Source organism: Hemicordylus capensis, chromosome 2, assembly GCF_027244095.1.
Source record: "Hemicordylus capensis ecotype Gifberg chromosome 2, rHemCap1.1.pri, whole genome shotgun sequence".
Taxonomy (NCBI): domain Eukaryota; kingdom Metazoa; phylum Chordata; class Lepidosauria; order Squamata; family Cordylidae; genus Hemicordylus; species Hemicordylus capensis.
In genome coordinates, this window is record NC_069658.1 from 221,489,588 (window position 1) to 221,511,731 (window position 22,144).

General features: G+C 43.7%; 1 protein-coding gene and 1 long non-coding RNA gene across 2 annotated transcripts; one reads left to right on the forward strand and one right to left on the reverse strand.

The window, feature by feature from the left end:
- Positions 1–860: 860 nt before the first annotated feature.
- LOC128344106 (lysosomal acid phosphatase-like) lies at positions 861–15,997 on the forward strand. Its single transcript, XM_053293609.1, has 11 exons — positions 861–1,081; positions 1,670–1,765; positions 2,331–2,417; positions 8,152–8,304; positions 8,618–8,716; positions 8,831–8,920; positions 11,252–11,384; positions 11,474–11,562; positions 12,092–12,198; positions 12,950–13,125; positions 13,213–15,997. Exons 1-11 carry the CDS (start codon positions 959–961, stop codon positions 13,347–13,349), a joined length of 1,290 nt encoding a protein of 429 aa, XP_053149584.1. The 5' UTR covers positions 861–958; the 3' UTR covers positions 13,350–15,997.
- A 603-nt stretch (positions 15,998–16,600) lies between these two features.
- LOC128344108 (uncharacterized) lies at positions 16,601–19,817 on the reverse strand. Its single transcript, XR_008315675.1, has 2 exons — positions 19,709–19,817; positions 16,601–17,434 (listed from the first exon to the last, which is right to left on the reverse strand). It is a non-coding gene; the product is annotated as an uncharacterized LOC128344108 (long non-coding RNA).
- Between the last annotated feature and the right edge of the window lie 2,327 nt (positions 19,818–22,144).

Consider the following 22,144-nt stretch of genomic DNA (forward strand, 5'->3'; position numbering starts at 1 on the left):
CTGTATGGTATATTTTCATTAGGCTCCCAAATAAACATTAGAGAGAGGAAATAAGTACTCTGGATAATTATTTTCAGTAACTTTATCCTGGCTCACTAGGAAGCCAATTGAATTCAGTGCCACAAAGGTTTTCCATGGACCACCTGGACCCCCAGGTTAAGAATCCCTGCACTAGGAGGAACTTGTATCTGCTAAGTGGCAGGGCCACACACACGCTCACCCTCCTTACTATAAACTTGCTAGTAATTCTGGCTCTTCTTCCCCTCTTGTTCGCGTTCAGCTTTTATCCACTTCGATCCCCGCAATAACACTTCATTTCACTTCCTGGTTCCAGTCTCCATGGCATAGCTGAAAATCATCCGCAAAGAACTGCTGCTCGTGGAGAAAGGATGGGATATAAGTGTGCTTTAAAACACAGAACAGAAACATGCTAGAGCAAGCGAAGGCAGGACAAGGACTCCGACCACAGTAGCAGCAGACCCTGAGCGCAACGTTGCTCAACTGTTTCCCACAAAATAGTTTTCACAACCCTTTTTGATCGGTCACACTCTGTATAACACACTTTTAAATTTTCTTTTAGCCTGGTCTACTTGATCCCCCTCCATGGTCCTGTCCTTCCCTTCCCTTTTGTGGTCAGCCCCTCCCTGTCCACCTTATGGACAGTTGTGAGAAAATCCACTTTATTTTCTTTAATGGCACAGCAGTCAGTCCATGGCAGCCTGCGGGCACTGCAGGGCAGTGAATTGACAACAGCTCCACAAAGTGCGTACTTATTCTAATCAGACCTCCAAAACCCCACCATTTCGAAACTGGACATTTCTCTAGTCTAGAACTAAGGGCACGACCAGCTCTTGCAGCTTCAGTTGCTGGAACTGGGCGTGCTCACGTGAATTGAGCATGCTCTCTATTGCCGAGGTACGGATGTCGAACAGGGAACATCGATAGATTCGGGCAAGCCATGGAGGGCAGAAGCAAGCGCCGGAGCTGCTGTGCAATCGTCCGATTTCCACTGCTGCTGAGTCTCACCCTCGGGCTAGCCCTGCCACTTGCCCAGGGCCGGAGCCTCCGTTTTGTTACCTTGGTGAGAGAAAACAGTTTCGAGAAGAAAATTGGAGTGTGGAGGGGGAGGGCGTAGGAAGGGACCATTATTTGGTTCGGGGCGTCGTGTGACATAATCCTCCTACCTATTCCAAAGGTAAAGAAGAAGAATTTCAATTAGGCCTCCGAAATCATGAGCAATTTAAAAACCATCAAGGAAATTCTGGTTTGGCAGAAAGTAGCTTGACCTTTGCATTTGCCTAGGGGCGTCTGAGCTTGCAGTGGCTGGCTGTTCTCTACAGGTACCGGCGAGCAAGTAGTTTAAAAGCAAAGCTGAGATCCCTGCAGCTTTTGTATTAAAAAAATTAATAAATCCAAAATTGCAATGTTTGTTGTCCCCCCCCCAATTAATACAAATCCCGAGTGTTGGTGTGACAGCAGCCAGAGACGACCCAAGTAGTAGACGATCAGACTTGCTGTTTTTATCAGGGTATTTCAGTCCTTTACTGTGCTGTGACAACTGCTGCCAGATCTCAACAGCAACCCCTACTCACCCAAGTTTAAAAGGAGTAAAGTAACGTCCCCATTGATCATCCATCCACTGATGGCAGTCTGTTCTTCTGACTTGCAGTTATATCGCCATGGAGATCGGTCCCCAGTGAAGGCATACCCTCGAGATCCCTATCAGGAAAGTGCCTGGCCACAGGGGTTTGGACAGCTTTCTCAGGTGGGTATCCCAGGAAGAATGATCTGTTGGAAGTTAGAACTCAAAGGATGCATATTTTTGAATGGAATCATTCAGAACTGTTGTCCTTGAGGAAAAAATTGTATTAGGGGAAGGTATTTTTAAAAAATAAATAAATACCAGTTTGAGGTTTTGTATTGTTTTTGCTTTTTTTTGATACTGCCTTCCTTTTCAGTATCCAGGAAGCAGCAATGCCCTTTCAAACTGCAGAAGCAGGTTTTGTTCAAACTGACCCCTCTGTTTTAAGTTATCTTAAGCAAGATTTTTTAAAAAAACCACCCCCTAGAGATACCTATATCAGGCAGTATAGTAATATGATAGATAGATAAATAAATAAATATGTAGCTTAAAAATCCGGGGCGGGGGGGAGATTGCAGGTGAATAAGGCGCTGTGGCAGAAGACTGCTTCATCCATTTCAGGAAGGATTGTTCTTAACATTTCCAGAACCAACAAGCTGTAACTGTACTTGTTTTCAACAGTGTGACGTTTTACAGGACTGCAGTAAAACCTGTATTATTGTGTATTTGTTGCCTTTGATACGTGTAGGAAGGGATGCAGCAACATTGGGACCTGGGCCAAGCTCTTCGAAGACGTTATGATGGGTTCCTCAATGCTTCCTACAATAGGCAGGAGGTTAGTAGTGCATCATCCCCAGTGACTAATGGTATCAGTACAGTGTTCTCTTCACTTTCCCTTTCAGATCTGTTTTCAAATCAAATTTTCCCACCCCCCTTTTCCTCTATAATAAAAGCCCTGGGTGTGCGCCTGTGTCTCTGCGCCCGTGTCTTCCTCGGCCGTTCTGGTCCAAGGAAGATACGGCCACAGGCACCAGGCGGCCATGTTGGCTGTATGGCCGGCCCAGCCACGGGAAGGCCGGAAGCGGCGTCCGCGGGAACGGAGGGACTGTGGGGAGGGCAAAGGCGGCAGCGGCAGGCGGCACTCTTTGCGGCAGCGGCGGAACTCTCCACCCGGCCGCCCACAGTGACGCCGGCACTCTCAGCCCGGCCACCCAGCCACCCGCAGCGCCGGCGGCACTCTTGGGGCCCGGCCGCCCGCGGCGGCGGCACTCTTTGCAGCGGAACTCTCCACCTGGCCGCCCACAGCGACGGCGGCATTCTCGGCCTGGCCACCCACCTGTGCCGCCAGCGGCGGCACTCTTCTTGCGCCCGTGAAGGCAACGGGTGTAATGACAATGTGGGAGGGAACCGGGCAGTGGGCCTTTCCTGATCGCCGAGTGGAGCAGGACGCTGAGAGGGAGGGGAGGGTGAGAGAGAGAGGTGGGAGGGGGAGGAAGGGCAAGAGAGTGGAGTGGGAGGGAGGGGAAGAGAGGCAAGAGTGTGGGGCAGAAGGGACGGAGGGAGAGTGGGGCAGGAGAGAGAAGGGAACAGCCAGCCCCAAAGAGCGAGCTGCAATAGCGGTCTACTAGCGTCCGTTAATTTAACGGGCTTAAATTCACTAGTAATGAATAAAGTCACAAGGGTCAATGGAAGAACATGATGGTACCTGGGTCTGAGTGACCATTGTTTCGTAACAGGAGATCATGACAAACAGGAAAAGAAGCAGGAGAGAAGCAGATCAGGGGACAATTAAAAAAAGATCTACAGATAACTTTCTCTTTTTCTGAAGCCAGTGCCTGGGAATTTTATTTTTAAAGAGCATTCAAGTTTGTGCATGCTTTTCTAATCTTCTCTTGACAAGAAAAATCAGGAGCCCTTGGGTGGCTTGGCCTGTAATTTTCCGTTGTTTCTTTTCTGTGATGAAACCAGATAAAGGAAGTCACACTCAACAAACTGAATTCAGCAAAAAAACAAACAAACCAGTAATGGCACTTTGTCCTTCTTAGACAGTGCATTGCACCTCAGCTATGTAGCAGAGATTTATGACAGGGTTGCTTTAACACATGAACAAAGCCCAGTCTGACTGGATTGTTAGCTTTCTGGAGGTTTGCCTTTGGCTCATCTCAGTGCTAGTCAATAGACTAAATTTGTATTCACTTAAATAAAAACACGAGCAATGCCCCAACCACTTTTCTCCCCCCTTTTTGGAAGCATTGCCACCCTTTGCCAATAAATGCATTAATCTTAGCCAACAGCCTCTTCTTGGTTTTGTTTGTTTGTTTGTTTGTTTTAATTCCAGCAAATTAAATGACAAGCAAAGCTCTTCTGAAGTCTTCTTAGTTAAAAGTACAGCTTCCCGTTACAGCCCAACCTAGCTGTATTAACAACAATACTGGGTTTTATCCTTTGCCAGTTTCTGAATCAAGGGTTGCTTCACATGAGAAGACTCACATTTCCACTGTCAGACAAGCATGCCTTTCGGTAAAGTCTGCAGGGAATTAGGACTGAGCGAGGCTTCAAGACCCAAGGTTGCCTTTTAGAACCGTAGACAAGACCTGGTTAATTCATGGTAGAAATGGGGTGAGGGAGCAGCAGTCTTTCGCTACAAGTGGCCAGGAAACAGCAACCTGAATACTAGAAATGGAATGCAAATCATCCCAAGCTCAATGGTTGAGCTTCAACCCAATAGCAACTTATTGCTAATTTTAAAAATGTATTTATATCTATGTAAACCACTTTTGGAACTTTTGTTGAAAAGCGATATATAAGTATTTGCCATATTTGTATTTTGTTGTTTGCTGGCCCAGTCGAGGCTCAATTCAGAGTGGGAGTCTAGCACAGATATGTCTGCTTGAGCAACATCCTGTCAATCTGGAAATGCTGCATGTAACTTCTTCATATTACTAAGGAAAAAGGAGAAGTTTTCAACTGGCAAGTTTATATTCTCTGTCCTGCTTTAAAGTTGTTGCTGCCTTACTGATTGAATCTGGCAGTAAAGCAGCAGCTGCTGCTGAGGAAGGGGGCAGGGAAAATTTGGAGATGGCTGGCTCCCCCACAGCATGTAGATTGGCTTGCTTGTGTAATTTGGAGCAATTTGCTCTTTAGGCAACTGTTTGTTTATTGGCTTTATTGAGTATAAGCTTGGTATAGGGCTGAGTGTTAGGCTAGAACTTGGGTGCCCCAGGTTCAGATCCCCACTCAGCCATTATAAAACTAATTGGGTGACTTTGGGCTAGTTCCTCTCTCTGTCTGATCTACCTCACAGAGCTGTTGTGAGGATAAAATGGGAGGGACCATGCATCTCATCCTGATTTCTTTGGGGGAAAGACAGAATAAAAATGTAATGAATAATATATTGAATCTTATAAATTTAATATCAAAGAGCCTAACAATAATAATAAAGTACAAGAATCATTAAAAACATAGAAGAAACGACATTCAGTAGTAAAAACAAGAAGGCAAACAGATTCAGATTCTTTGTGACACAATGTCAACTGGATGGATTGATTTGCGTGGGGTTCTTAGTTGTCCTTTGATCCTTCCAGTTCTGTGAATTGTGCCTGCACCCTAACTGAATTGCCTTGTGAGTGTGAGAAAGGGTATGTGGGCAAGCCGCAGAGTTTTCTAATTGCTTCTGGGAAGTGTGTCCCACCTGATTCTACTTTTGTGGGGGAGTAACTCTAATGTAGTCATCTATCAGCTTCATGCTCGACTGCCTGTTCTCATTGAGTATCTTCAGATTGCTAATGGGGGCAAAGTGATTGGTGTATGTGTCTCCCCGAATGGCCCAGCTGCATTGGTTACCAGTATGCTTCCAGGCCGAAGGTGTCCTCCCACCTGAACTTGCTGGGACAGGGGCTCTACCACTGACAGAAATTAAAGAGGCAGGGCCTTCACTGTGGCAGCACCCTGTTTATGAAACTTTCTTCCCAGGGAGATCCACTTGGCTCCCCCTTTAGTTATCTATAGACAGAAGGTGAATATGTTTCTATTCTGGGAGGCATTTGGCTCTATGGTCTAATGAGATTTTGTTATATTTCTTTGTTGCTTAATTTTGATTATTATGATTTTAATGTTTAAAGTATCATTTCCCCCCTTCTTCCTTGTAAGAGACTTTATGGCTGTGGCATACATTTATTTATTTATCCAAATTTGTAGACTGCCCCAAACTTCCATCTCTGGGTGGTTTACATAAAACATATTAAAAACAAGACGGGATAAGGGTGATGAAATACACATTTCCACACTTCAAAGATTTTTTCAATGACCTTCTTTAATGCACAATTGAAAGTTTAAAAGTTTTAAATGTTTGAATGTTTTAACTTTTGAATGTTTTTAAACTTTTAACAGTCATAGAAAAAAGCATATTAAAAATGAAAACCTAAAAACAATTTAAAACCACAGTCCAGTTAAAAAGCTTGGGTGGGGGAGAAATCTTTAGGAGACTTCTTAAAAGTTGTCAGAGATGGGGAGGCTCTTGGGGCTCATAGTGAAGAAGAGGTTCTTTTAAATACCCAGGGCCTAAGCTATTTAGGGGAGTCACCTTAAGTGGTGCAGTATGGAAATGCTTGACTAACAAGCAGAAGGTTGCCAGTTTGAATCTCCGCTGCTACTATATTGGGCAGCAGTGATATGGGAAGTTGCTGAAAGGCATCATCTTATACTGCGCGGAAGGAGGCAATGGTAAACCCCTCCTGTATTCTACCAAAGACAACCACAGGGGTCTGTGGGTGCCAGGAGTCAAAATCAACTTGACAACACACTTTACCTTTAAGCTGTTTAGGGCTTTATAGGTTATAACCAGCACCTTGTATTTTGCCCGGAAACTTATTGTCAGCCACAGTAGCTCTTTTAGTATAGGAGTAATATGGTCTCTCTGAGATGACCTAGAGACCAACCTGGCTCCCCCCGTTCTGTACCAATTTCAGTTTCTGTGGTGAACATACAAAGGCAGCCCCACACATATCACATTGCAGTAGTTAAGTCTGGAGATTACCAACATATGTACCACTGTTCTAAGTTCATTTATCTCAAGAAGCTTACACCACTGGCATATCAGCCAAAGCTGATAGAAAGCATCTCTGGCCACCACCTCAACTTGGGACACCAGGGATTGCTTTGGATCCAAAAGCATTCCCAGACTGCGTACCCATTTTTTGTAGGAAAGTGTAACCCTATCCAGAACCGGTGGAACAAAATAGTCTCCTGAGTTCCAACCCTGCACAATAAGTACCTCCGTCTTATTGGATTCCGTCTCAGTTTGTTATCACTCATCCAGCCCATTGCTGCCTCCAGGCATTTAGGGAGGTTATGCCTCCCTATTTTTATTTAAACAAAAATATCCCCATTACTTTCTTTATTGAAGGCTAATGAAAAAGATATGATATACTAACAGCTGTCATTGATAATTTCATCAAATTAACTGCAATTAACTTATCACACCACTGTTTGTGGATAAAGGTTCTTAGATGTTTTTAGAGGACAATATCTTCTTCCTGTTGAAATCAAAGGCTATATTAAGATAAGAGAATGGGATTAAATTAAGGCATGTTGAAGGAAATGGTAATTGCCCCAAGGTGTGATTGCTGCCACATTGCACATTTCCCCTGTTTTCCTAAATCCCAGGCACTGACTTGTGGAAATACTGTCTCTGATTCTGACTCATTTTGTTTATTTGCATAAGTGAAAACTTCATCTGGAAGATCCTGTTCTCAGATTAGCTGCTTTCTTAATTTGTCTTGACAGATTTTGTGCTATGAAAGAGTTCTTTGTTAACGACTTGCCCATGAAAGATCATAAAGCAAACTGCTTGTAAAGACTGATGCTTTGGAGTACATTCATAGGGCCCTTACTTAAGAGCCTGACTGCTTCAAACACTTATCTGTTCTCTCCACATGTGCAGGGTGCTTCAGTCTGTGCCAGTTCCCTTAGTTATCAGTAAGGCTCCCATCTCCACTGTTCTCCACCTTCCAGTCTGTGCAGCCATCAAATAATTATATGAGCTGTTCCTGTAATGAGTCTGGAATGTCTTTGGGGAAACGACAACTTTTTGCCTTTTTCGGGCTTGCTGCAACAGCGCTCAACCCAAAACTCAGTGTGGGCGACTACTGTTTGCTTTTACCTTTGGAGAGAATGACAGATACTTGTTACAGCTATGGTTAGTGTTTGCTGTCTTTGTGTAGTCACAGTACAATTTCTTTAGGTTATCTAACCACATGTATATCTTGTTTTCTACCTAACCTGCTGTTTCTATTTTAAGCTCCCTTCTCTAGTCCCTATTCTATTTCCTTGCTTTTTATAGTTTCCTAGATATGAAGAACAACCTCCCCCTTGATATATACCAAATAACTCTTTCCTCACATTCTTCTTGACACCAGTTTTGTCCATCACTGTTGCTTTGATGTGTGTGTGTGTGTGTGTGAACCAAATCAGCAGGGCAGAAATCTGCTGTTCCTATATCTGACCAAAGCTGTGAAGATTAGCAACTCTAGTAAAACGTACTCCTTGTGGTTTGCTTTCTACCTTGGCAGATCTTCATCCGCAGCACAGATTTTGATCGGACCCTGATGAGTGCTGAGGCTAATCTGGCAGCACTGTATCCCCCCAAAGGGCAGCAGGTGTTTAATCCCAATGTTTCTTGGCAACCCATCCCTGTCCATACAGTACCTGATTCTGTAGAGCAGGTGAGTCACTTCCAAAAGAAATGCTGGCAGATTGGCTCTTGAGTTTGATAATGCTGCTTGTTTGAAATTATTTCTTTTCATCCACCCTTAACTCTGCCTATTTTACATCACCCTGGACCCCAAAATTCCTCTTTTGGGGGATCATATGTAATTTATGGATCCTGTTTCATATGTCTGGAGAAGACATCCTTATTTAAGATTATCTATGAGTTTACTTAGGGCAAACTGTGTATACCACATAGTTTTGTGGATAAGAAGGGCTTTGTGTACTAATGATCCCCTCAGGCAGCTGATCTCTTTTGCCTCTGTCCAGCTCCTGAAGTTTCCATTATCCCATTGTCCCCGTTATGAACAATTGCAGAATGAGACCCGGCAGACAGCAGAGTATATAAATAAAACCACCCAGAATATGGTAAGCTGCATTTTGCAAGGGTATCTATGTTGGCATCTAGAATGGTGTTCTCTTTATACCATCTTTGGGGTTATGAAGAGATGGAACAATTGACTCAGTCCTTTGCCCCTGCAGCAATTCCTGAAGATGGTGGCAAACATGACAGGTATCCAGGAAATTTCCCTTGAGTCTGTCTGGAGCATATATGACACACTCTTCTGTGAGGTGAGTTGCTGTCCATCTGTACCCGGTAGGCATTTGCTCCCCAAAGTGGCTTAAAATTCTTATGTGAGTGCTGTCAGAAGCCGCCTGCGTTCTTGCTCTAAAATACTCCTGCCTTTGCTGAATACTAGGAGTCACTGAAGAGCATTCCAAAGTTTAACTGAGCTAAATCACTTTCTGGTACTGGTAGAAAGCTCTGCTATTTTATTCACTGTAGCATATATTGGAAAGTCCAGATAAAAATCCAGTTCTCAACATTCTGCCATTCTCTAGCCTTATCAGGAACCATGGGCTATGTAGAGAGGAGTAGACTTGCTTTTTAATAGTGAGAGATGGCAAGGAACAGGGATGGCTTCTACCCCAGTAGCATCCCCCTAAGAACACACTTTCTTCCATACAAGAAAATGGTTTCCACTCATGTGCACTTGCGAGCACTGTTGCAATAAGGGCAAAACCTGCCCTTTTGTAGACCGTAGCTTGTAGCCTGGTCCTCACTGAGAGGATCTTGCATGAAGTGCATGTCTTATATCAGAGTACACAGAAATGCACTGCTACCTCCCATCAGGGGTCATTGCAGTATAAAAACATTCCTTTCAGTCAAATCTCTTCTATCATACTAGGAAAGTACTTATAACATTTAAACTGTAAGAAAAGGCAGAAACTACTGATCAGTTGTCTGAATGGGTTCTCACAACCCCCGCACTGTTAATCAAATGGGAATTGGAGAGCAAATCTTGGTTGCTTATGTTAGCTGCATCTTAGTTACACAGCAGTGAATTGGAGATTCCTTGTAGTTTCCAGGTTCTCATGACATGCTCCATGGAAGCATGCACTGCTCCGCATTCTGATTCCTGTTCATTGTGCAGGTCCTGAGAACCTACCCTTTGTGCTCTTCTTGCCCATTACAGAGACCCCTGTTGTCTTTAAAGCAAGGACAGTTGTTTGAGAAAACTACTATAACCCCTCAGCTCTGGTGGTCTACACCTCTGATCATGTCAGGGCTTTTCTTGTTAGTTCTTGCTGATGTTGTCTGAATTGGGCCTCTGCAAGAAGACACAAAAGATCACCAGCCATTCTTGATAACGAACCATGGATTGTTCATTTGAACCATTCTAGAAAGAATTTTAGCTCACTCTTCATCACCATCTAAACCTGCAGTAAGGTTTCTTTGAAAGCCAATCACGATCATTCTCCCCTTTAAAAGCTTTTATTTTAATAAGTTTTTTGGATGGCTGGCACTATCATCATCATGATCAGAACTTTGGTTTTTCACAGTTATGTCCACTAGGGTGTAAATGTTATGCCTAAACATATCGATCAGTGAAGAGTTTGTAACTCTCCATCTCTAGGAACTTTCTGTGAGGGTCTGCAACAATGGAATCTGCAACAATGCCCAAGTAATAACATGGGGATGGGGGAAGGGAAGAGAAAGGGTTTCATCCCAACGCTGTGCAGGACAGGGAAGTTATATAAGCGATGGGTGCTGTTCATCAAACTTCCCTCTTTACTTTCTACCAGCTGACCCAAAGAAAAAACTCTTGCTAAGTAAAACTTAGTTTAGCAGAGCTAAACTGCTACTTCAAAGCAGCCAATCAAAACTTGTTAGTTCTAAAGAACAGTTAAATTAGTAAGAACATGTTAATCATCTCCTGAGAACTAATGAAATGGTCTTGATTGTAGTGCTATCTAATGGAAAACCTGCCTTGAAAACTGAAAGACCAGTAGAGATTTCCTTTTGACTTTATAATTTCTGTTCCCTAAATCTCCTTAAAAGTCAGCCACAAATGTACCAAGATTTTTCCATACCACACTGGGAGGTAGGTGCAAGTCCCAACATTACTATTTTCATCATTGGTATGACTTCAGGTGCAATCAGACTGCCAACATATTGATCAGAAGAGGCTATCAGACCTGGAACTCTAGAATTCCATGCAAAAACCATTTCACATCTTGGGATAACTGGATTAATTTCCATATTATGGTAAACTTTGAGTTTAGAGAACTTGGAAAGAAGGTTGCTAGATGCTCTTAACAGATTTACTCACTAGTACAATTTCTTTTCCCCAAAAAGGGAAGAACTCCAAATATTTAACATAAAATTATTCCCTTTTTTCATGAATTCAGAGTATAACCTTTTGGCTTCTGTTTTAACAGCATGGCTATTCTCTTTGCAAAAGCATTTGTGGTTCTGGCTTAGGAGCTAATGCTTACTGGGCAAAGATTCACAGTAGTCAACATGGCAAACTCAGGACATTCTAGAGTGGAGATCCTAGCTCATGCTTTCCAATGTGTCACCTAGACTATCTCACTGATCTTTTCTGTTTTATATTCCAGAACACACACAAACTGCCACTTCCAAAGTGGGCAACTCCTGCTGTGATGACTCGGCTAAAGGAGTTGAAAGATTTTGGCTATGAATTTATTTTTGGGCTTCACAAACGGGTAGACAAAGCTCGTCTGCAGGGTGGTAAGTGAAGGAGCAAGGAAAGCAGTGGGGAGAGAGAATCCACTGATCTGTCAAGAACAAGGGTCTAATAATGTGTTCTTCTTTTGCAGGGGTGCTTTTGTCTCAAATAAGAACACGCCTTATACGTGCTACAAACACCTCTGTACCCCAGCGCTTTAAAATGCTTATGTATTCAGCAGTAAGTTTGCGTGTGGGAATGCTGCTCCTCTTCTTGCTGTCCTTTCTATTATCTTTGTGCATTTCCCCAAATATAGCACAGCCCTCAAACCATGTTAACTGGCATAGCTTCTCTTTCTCTTTTGAATGAAGGAAGTAGTACTATTCCATAATAGTTGGTTTTGTAAGTCAGATATTGACTGTATACATGCACTATTTCTTCACTGGCAGATGTTACATGCAGGTAACCAATGTACTCTCAAAAACACATAATAGTGTACAGTTTCAAAAACACAAGTGTTCTTAAATACTGTGAGTGTAGTAGTGTACTCATTCATTTCCCCCCCCCCCCCCGCTTTTGTAACACAACCCCAGGTGCTCCCCACAGCTTATTTCTGTTTTCATTGGTAAGCTCTGGAGCCCTATCTTTGTTTTTCCCCACCAGCATCTCAGGAGCCTCTTATGAAGTTTCTTCCTGCTGAAGTGTGACATTAGAATGCCTATTAAACAAGCAAGATTGTGGGAATTCATATTTTCTCTGTCTTTCTCAGCATGATACCACTCTTGTGGCACTGCAGATGGCTCTGGATGTTTACAATGGGAAGCAACCACCCTATGCCTCATGTCAAATCTTTGAGCTGTACCAAGAGGATGACGGGTGAGAGATTCATTGAGATTATCAATCTGTCTTCATAAGCATTAACTTGAAGGCAATTAGCCTTTGAGCATGCTATACCTTAGCTTTTATCCACATATTCAGGAGGCAAATGAGATAAAAACAAGGGGTTCACATTTGAGCTATCTGTTCTAAAGTAGTTATTGGCATACATATTGGATAGACCCCTCTTTCTACCAGTTCCAGTTACTTCTAATGTAAAGGTGAGATAGTTACAATCCATAGTATTTTGATAATCTTGTGGCCATGAGAAACTTGACAAGGAGGAGGTGTTTATCCATGTTAACAGCCTTGAGTTGACCTCTGCTCATTTGATAAACATGACTATGTATCCACACTTCTACCCTTAAATGGGTAAGTAACTTTCAGACTTATGCATTTAAAGTGGATGGACATTTAAAGTGGATGGATTCATTACGACAACAATGAATGCACCACTGAGAGACCTTAAAGGCCAAGTTGAAGATAGATCATCTTGGAGAGAATCTATGTGGTCGCTAAGAGTTGACACCGACTTGGCGGCACTTAATCAAACAATCAACTTTCAGACTACCAGCAAGTGTTTGTCTATCCCTTCCAAACAAGGAAGAAAATGATCCAGCATCTGTTAACTATTACAAGGGTGGAAAGGGTTATATGATGGTTCATGACTTAATTTGCATGAACATGATGGAAGTCACTATATACATTATTAATAGCTCAAATTACTCTCATGCTTCTGTTCTGCTCCTAGTAATTTTTCTGTGGAGATGTCCTTTCGGAATGAGAGCGGAAAAGAGCCTTACCCACTACAGCTGCCTCACTGTGAACAGCGGTGCCCTCTGCTGAAATTTCTGCAACTCACAGAGCCTGTTATTTCACAAGACTGGGAAAAGGAATGCCAGATATCAAGCATTATGAAAGATACAGGTGAGTGGAAGCTACAGTGATAGACAACCCAGAGAAGAACACATGTGTTGGTTACAGACAAATCACTTATTCAATTCTGTCTTGCAGAAATTATTATTGTTTTGGCTGTCTGTGGATCTATCCTCTTTCTGCTTACCGTCCTGCTCCTGTTAGTCCTCTTCCGTACCAAGTCCAAGCCTCCTGGCTACCGGCATGTTTCTGATGAAGGAGAGGAACAACCTTGACAATTGCTACAGCCCCTCTTGAGGCAGAAAGAGGGAGAAGTGCTGACCTCAGATACAAGAAGGGCTTCTTTTAGTGACTAAGTATCTTGTTTTTGTTCTGATAGTTGCTTCCAAGCCAAAAGCCCAGATGGAAGTTGGAGCTTTTGTGACTATCAAACGTAGTCTAACCTACCAATTGCATAATGCAGTTAAGTACTGCAATAGAAAAGCCAGTGTGATTTGAGGTTCCATCTGTCAAGATGCAAGCAGTTCCATCAAGGACACAGACTTCTTTCTGTTGATCCCAATATGCTGCCTGCAGTCTCCAGAACTGGTGCAGAACTCTGAATGGACAAATCTTCCAACTGGAGCCTGCTGCTTCTGTTCCTCAGAAAGCTTTGTTTACACCAGTAGTTGCTCCTTGTACCTCTTTTCCTAACTGTGAGGAGAGGGGCCCGATGCTAGACCAGCAATAACTGACTTTTCCAGCCAAGTCAGTAACTAGGAATCAAACCACTGTGTCCCTTGTAGAACAAAGTAGAGTACTTTGCTCTCTTAGTCTTTAGAACCCTATATAGGGAGAAGGGACTAGACCAAAGGTTCCCTCCCACTTGTCCACTCTAGAACACACAGGGAAGAAATAGGTTTCTCAACTACACTCAGCCCACTTTCTATTTGTCACAGGCTACAGAAATGGGGAAAAAATGGAACACATGTTTTTATTCTAATACCTCATTACTTTCAGCTTCAGCATCTTTTTAGAAAAACAGTACAGCTTTATGTTTAAGTGAGATCACTTATGGGACAGTGATCTCACACTTGTATGAAGGTTTCGCTATTGAATTTAGCTGTACTGTATTTATCAAATCCAGTACTAGTTTTTTTCAAAACTCATGTGATGTTAGAAATGTGGGGGTCATCATGAATTCAGAGTCCTCTTCCTTTTTGATAAATACAGGTTGTAAATGTAAGGGAGGAGAGCTGGTCTTGTGGTAGCAAGCATGGATTGTCTCCTTTGCTAAGCAGGGTCCACCCTGGTTGCATTTGAATGGGAGACATGTGGGAGCATTAAAATATTTCCCCTCAGGTGATGAGGTTGCTCTGGGAAGAGCATCTACATGCTTGCATGCAGATGTTTCCAAGTTCCCTCCCTGGCCTCTCCCAGATAGGGCTGAGAGAGACTCCTGCCTGCAACCTTGGAGAAGCTGCTGCCAGTCTGTGTAGATGGACCAAATGCTGGACTTGGTATAAGGCTTGGTATCCTATGTTCCTAAGCTCTGTTTTCAAGGGGCTCATCTTAAATTCAGAGTCATCTTCTATTCAGGTAAATATGGTATATTTCGGCTAGTGATCTTTCAGAATCATTCTTAAACTATTGTGTACCATAGGTATATTCTTAATCTGCGAAGGTTAAGAATATACATATTCTTTAAAAAAAACTTTAAAAGGAACACATGCAAGTTTTAGTTTTTACTATTAAAGAGAAAAACTTATGTGGACGTTGTTATGTCCACCAGCAGCTGTCATCCTGAACTTGGTCACTCAAGAGACAGTGACCATAACTGTAGCGTCTGTCTGACAATCCCAAATCCATGGTGTATGTACCTCATATTTATAAATACAGGCGGCTTATTGCACAGTAAAGAGCCCATAGCAGAAATATTTGTTTCTGATGCCACATGCTTAATCTTCATTAAGAACCAGCTTCTGTAGGTGAACTCAGCAGTTCAGAAGTTGGGCAAGTAGCCTATAACCTATAAAACACAGTCCCCTGCCTATCTCTGTGTCCAGTCTCCAAAATATCTCTTATGTTAAAGGGATATTTTGTGGCTGGTATTAGCACCACAGAGCTTCTCTTGGCCCATAGCTGTTGATGTTTTCCTTCAGCTCCATTTTTCCATGGCCCTCAACTTACTGACAGTATTCTTTACTCCAAGTCACTCCCTCCCTCCTTCTCAGGAAGCAAAATATTCTGTTGAACCACTATTTTGTCATGCAGGAAATACAGCACCCTCTGAGCTGAAAAGATGCAAGCATCCTTAGCCAGGCTACATGTGCACCAGGGATATATTTTCAGCACCAGGGCTGAACCCAGAGAGTAGTATCTCCTTTCCCTCCTCAAAAGACGTCCACTCCAGAGTGACCCAACCCTGGCAGCTGAATTTGTTTAAGCCAAAAATTTCTAAGGAATGGCAGGAGCTGCTCAACAAGGACTTTTTATCTTGTAGACAAAGAGGAGATTTTAAAATGGTGCTGACACACACAACCCTCTTTTTTCTTCTTCCCCTGGCTCAATGGTTCCCTACTTGGGGTCCCCAGGAATCACTGAACAACTACTTTCATCCCCAGCCACAATGGCCCAAAGCCAGGTTCGGAACCCCTACCCTAGCTAATCAGACTATGGGAAGGTGCTACAGCATTCATACACATACACACACTTACTTCACAGTGAGGTTTCATCACACACTACAAGTACACCAGTAGGACTAGGTGGCAAATTAACCGGTGGGGGATGGCCTTTAAAGGGTGTCTGCTTTGGTACACATGGAAGAAAACAGGTTTTTGTTGTTTATGTTTCATCTCTCTCAATGATGATTCTGTAATTTACTTGGATCATTTCCTTAGGGGCTTCACACACACCCCCTTATTAAAATCAAGATGGGACCAGACTGTTGTTGCTCCTCCTTCTTTTGCACAGGTTTCCTAGCTGGACCACAAGAGAGAATGTACAATCCATTGCATCAATCATCTTCTTGTGGCAAAGTAAAGGCTAATGGGAACCCTAGTGAACAAGCCAGGCTGAAAGCAGAGGTTGTTTATGCATTTTATGCTATTGCTGTTTTATTTTTGCTATATGTAAATTCACATGTATTTATAGGAGCAGCATGCATGGCAGACTATCTACTGTTCACATTTATCGAATAGCCACAAGCATTTATAGCTGGTGTCAAGCTGAACATCTTAAAACTGTTGGCTTAAGAGAAAAAAGAATCAGGTCTAAACACATGATATTCATGGTCTTTTCCCTCCTTCAATTCTACTAGCTTAAGGAGGAAAAACACATTTAAAGTCTGAAAAGCCTGGCTCCTGAAACTTATGTAAGTTACTGAAATGTGTCATTCAATCTAGTTGAAGAACACATATCTATTTGGCACAGAGCTTTCAATTCTCTTCATGTACGCCCCTCCTATAGTACTAGCTATTTGCTCTTTGGGTAGGTTTACCTCCTGTTGTCTCTCAAAGTGCAGTGCAGTTCTGAAGATCAGATCCTCTAGTATGACAGACACACTTTATTCAACATCTTGGTGCTTAACAATAAGAAAATTGCAATAGCAGCAGCAATATAAAACCTTTACAGCCGCCCTCCTTAGATGCAACCAGCTTCTTTAAGAGCGTAGCCAAGCAGTTTTGAGCTAACTTTCAAGCAAATGCCTAAGTTAACAGTAGCCTCAAGACATCTGTTTGAGGAAGGAATGGTGGGAAAGAATCTACATGTTCTTCTTTGCAGGGAAAGAACTCGTTTGAGGTCGCAGCATAGGAGAAAAATGGGCTGCTCAATACACTGGAGGAGAAAATCATTCTGAAAATACAAACTGAACAGTCAGCATACCCCAGTTCATTGCACTGAACTGTGTCCTAAACAATTAAAAATCAGCAAGTATGTACAGATACAATGCCCTTTTGGGCCCAATTTAACCCATTCCTTGCCCTTAGGTGAAAGATGCCTTGTTTTTGCAACATATCATTCATGATCCAGAGAAGCTGGATTAGGGAAATGAGCTTGAGGCCAGTGTTGCCCACTGTACGAGTACAGGCTTGGCTTAATCAACACTATAGATGCTTGCCTGATCAGTCTTCTGCATCCTTTCCTCTCCTCCTTTTCTCCTGTAATTTGCGCTCTTGGCCCTTTGTTTTAGTGTCCTCCAGTTCCAGACTGAGTAGTTTTGATTTGAGTTTGCTTGTTCCTGTGTTTGATTGCCTCTGCCTCTGCCCTCCTTGCCGAGTTAAGCTCCTGCATCCGATTCCCTGCTCTGTCATAGCTTGCATGAGACACTATTGCTTCTTGGTTACCATCTCATCCCGGCTCCAGATCATAATATTAAAACCTACCAGGAAAACAGTCACTATTGTAAAAGTTTCACTTTGGATACAGTACATACACAGGATACATTGTTTGCTAGACCTAGTTACTACCCAGCCATTAAGGTTTAATGCACCTATTTGCTTTCAGTGCCAGAGTCCTATTACAGGAACAGAATTCCAAGAAGCAGTCAATAATTATGGTGTGTGAGCAATTCACCTTGCCCAGCACTGGACACAGAAAGCAGTACTTTATACAGTGCTATCCAAATAAACATAATTATTTAACTATGTCTATCTAAATGTATAGGCTGCGAATTTCCTACAAGCAGAACCTCCTAAGACAGAGCTGGACAGCCATCCAGCTGTTGCAGTCCAACAACTCCTATCATCCACAGCCACTGCGACCAATAGTCATGGATGATGGGAGCTGTAGTCAAACAGTTGGAGGGCTGAAGTTGTGCAGCCTAGTCCTAAGATATGAAGTAGGAACAACTACAGGAGCTAACAAAAGTTTGTTGATTTTTCCCAGTCCTTGGCACAATGTAGCAAGCAGTTACAACTAGCATTATACTTGTACTGTTAAAATGCTGTTTCTACTTAAAAACCTTAAAAACCATTTAAACTTCCATCATTTATTTGTTCTGGCCCTTCCTTCTTCCGCAGTACTGCTTAAGAGGGCAGCAGATGGCAGCAGTACCTTCTTTACCTGGGCAGGCTGTTCCCCTAAAAAGCAAGAGGTGCTGATAGCCAAACTAAGTGTGACAGTGACAGACATGTGTCTTTTCACTTGTCTGCCCTATGCACATAAAAAGCAGGATGAGGGGAATCTTTAGCATTAAATGGTGTGCACAGGAGAGGGGTGCTGACTCCCTCTTTCCTGTACATTACCTCCAGCCAATTCTCTGTTTCTGGCTCACTTCTGGTATCAGGCCTGGGAAAGAAGAGTGGCTAGAGCCACCAACTACAGGAAGGTGAGAAGGTTTAGCATCCTTTATTCCTGCATTCTTATTGTTGGCCCCATCTACCTATGCTTTGCATGTAATGATGAATGAGAATGATGCCCCATCACATCTGGCTGGGTTTTTACTTCCTCACCAATAGAAGTGAAGAGAACTGAGTATCAAAGACAACTTGTGCTTCAGAAAAATTACATCCTTCCCTTGCACCCTGGCCGCCTTTTTAAAGAGCTTGGGTGGGAGGAGAACCTTTCCACAGGTGTCTCATCTTCCACTCTGGTCTACAGGATGTCTATGACCTTCTACCTGCACGAAAGTGGAAGCTCAAGTCCAGGGGCGTAACAAAGTTGGAGGGGGCCCAGAGACAAGATTTTAAAATGGGCCCCCCCACCTGCCATCACAGCTTACCACAAAGCGGGGACTGGGCGGACATGCGGCACAAAGCGGGGAGCGGGCGGGCGGCACAAAGCGGGGACTGGGCGGGCAGGTGGCACAAAGCGGGGACCAGGCGGGCGGGCAAAGTACGGGCCAGGAGAAGGAAAGCCGGCCCGGCCAGGAACCGCGGACGTGGAGAGGCAGCCATGCGGACGGGCGGGCGGGGAGAAGCAAGGACTCGGGGACCATGCGGGCGGGGGAGGAAAGCAAGGACCATGTGGGTGGCCAGGGAGGGGAAAGGAGAACGGGGAACCATGAGGGCAGGGAGGGGGAAGGAGAGTGGGGAACCTCCACTTCCAGCGGCGGAGACCTCTTCCTTCCTCGGCAGCACGCGCTAGGCGGCAGCAGCAGCTGAGCATGCGCGTTTCTCTGCACCAGCAGCAGCCAATGGGTGGGGAAAGAGGAGGAGCCCCGTCGGCCACAGAAGTAGGCAAAAGGGTGGAGGGTGGGCGGAGGCAGCAGCAGGCAGGAAATACGGCGCTCCGGAACAAAGGTGGAATTTTTTAAAAATACACTTAATCAAGGAAGCTGGGGCCAGCGCTGGGTGGGGGAGGCACGTGACATGTCTCTCGGGTGCCCCCTAAGCTGTGGGGCCCCAGACAACTGTCTCCCCTTGCCTGATCATTGTTACGCGCCTGCTCAAGTCCTTCCTACTAAAACAGATGGGGAAGAGAATAGCCAGCATCACTATCAAAGCCCTGGACCTGAAAATGGTAGCCCTAATCAGTTCCAATTTGGAAATCAGGGCTAATAACCCAACAAGAAGACATTATAAGTAGAGCCACAGCTTCTAAACTATTCTTAGAGCACCTTTGCCCAGAGGGAGCCTGTTTGTCTTAAAGTGGGAGCAACACCGAACTGCTATAATTAATAAACAAACAAAAAAGGTTAAAGCCATTCACTCACCCATTCCAGAGGCCAGTGTGTCTCCCATTGGGTTAAACTTATTAAGCTGCAAATTTGAACACAATAATGCATTGTAGCCTTGTCAGTTGATCACTTAACAGCATCAATCAAATCAGAAACCAGAAAATTTTAGTCAGAACACCATAGAAAGGCCCAGAATTGAATGCAGAAGAGTTCTGCAGAAATCAGCAGAGTTTTGAACAGCCAACCCTCTGCTCATCCCCCAACTGTGCTCCCAGGCTCAGCAACCAAGCAAGTACATCATGAGGCTCATCTGGTGACAACAGGAAAGGGAATTTTCTGTGGAAGGATTTTCAGCAGGGAAATATCACTGAGAGCCTTAATGTGTGGTGCTCACAAAACCTAACAGAAGTTTGACTTGAGAGCAAGCGATCTCAGCAGCAGGAGGGAAAACATTTCTCCCACTCTAAGAAAAGAGGTGAAGCCTTGCCCTAGAAACTGCACAATAAGTGGATAAACAATCTTTAGTATTGAGTTTAAACATCCCTCATGGAAAGAAACACTGAATTTCCCACTTTAGCTATTCCTTCCCACAGCCCAGACACAAATTGGAGTTACATGAACCTTACTTTACAAGGCAACTCAGTTTGGAGGTAAAATGCTGGATGGGTACAAACTAGCCATCTCTAACATTTGGAAAGTTTCCCAGCATGCCTCTGAAGGAAGAGGATGGGTCTGGAAGTGGCCCATAGGCAGTGGCCTATGCTGGCATCAGGAGAAAGCCTGGAGCTGGTGGCCAGCATAGTATAGGGGCATGCCTGGCAAGTTCTGAATACAGCAACTAGAAAATTCTGGGTGGGAAATGGAGGTGAGAATCAATGAATGAGCAATGAATGCACCCCTGAGAGACTTTAAAGGCCAAGTTGAAGGCAGATCATCCTGGAGGGAATCTATCCATGTGGTCACTAAGAGTTGCCACCGACTTGATGGCACTTAATCAATTATCAATCAATCACACTATGCCCAATAAGGAAACTTCAAGATGCTCAAGCGGAGATAGAGAAAGAAGACAGAGCAAGAAAACTTTCCTATGTTATTTGTAAGTTATAGCATGTAATGTGAAACTTTGTCTTAAATGGTCCAGTCATGGCCAAAATGTGTGTTAGGAATGTGGCGTCAGGCACTGCTAGAGAAGGTGAATAATGTAGCTCTAATTCACTGTAGGGCTAGGCAGGGACAGAAAGCTAGATCATGAGGTAATGAAACATGGTTCAGAGAGAAGTGGGGACACCACCACACCATATCCTTCCGAAGCTTGGGTGGAGAAGGACACGTGGAACAACAGGTTTCTCTTCAGCCAAACATCTCGGTTCTTTGCTCCTGGAAACCAGGCGATTCAGGGGCGTAACTAGGTTGGAGTGGGCCCTGAGACAAGTTTCTTAAATGCCCCGCCATCACCGCTTACCTCTCCTTCCTCTGGCCGGATGTCTCTGCTAACTATCCCATCTAGTTGCAAGGTACAGAGAACACAAAAGCAGAACCAACTAATACAACAGATTTGTGATGGCGTATTGATAACAATTGCTGTTTGAATCACAATTAAATTTTTAGAATTTAAAGGCAACCAATCATTTCATCAGAACATCAGAACAGCCCTGCTGGATCAGGCCCCAAATGGCCCATGTAGTCCAGCATCGTGTTTCGCACAGTGGCCCACCAGATGCTGCTGGAAGCCACAGGCAGGAGCTGAGGGCATGCCCTCCCTCCTGCTATTACTCCCCTGCAACTGGGACTCAGAGGCAAAGGAGTTTCATGGGCAAAGGAGTTTTAAAGATGAGTTTCTTGTGAACTGATTGGCAAAGCCTTGTTTTGAAGCAAGTGTACAAAACTAGACTTTTGGTGGGGGAGCCTGCTACAAGCACAGAGCAAAATAAAATAAAAATGTTTAAAATGTTTAAAAGGGGAAACATGTTGAGAGAGCCATTTCCTCATCTTTTGCTATTTAAGCCATTTTGAGAACTCTGTTGCTTAAAAAAGCTGCATATCAATATTTTTAATAAGGGTGGGTTGGGGGAGAAAGAAACCCACACACAGAGACTAGATTAGAGATAGGGGCAGGAACAAAAACAGATCCATTTTATTATTATTATTATTATTATTAATTTTATTACACTTGTTAGAGCATTGCAACCCACCCACCCCGCCACACCATTCTTTTCAAAGCTAATTGACTAATTTCCTAACAAGAAACTATACCGTAGGGATGAGGATTTTTCTTAAAAGTTTGCACTCAAACAGTTAAACTTAAAACACACACACACACACACACGGACTTCTCTAGCCTGTACAAAACACACACGGTTCCAGGGGGCGGGGGGAGAGCCAACAGGGTAGCTTGACTAAGGAGAACAAGTCACACACAAAACAATCAGCAAATGGTTGGGGTTTTTTTTAACCAAATGTGTTGCTTGCTTT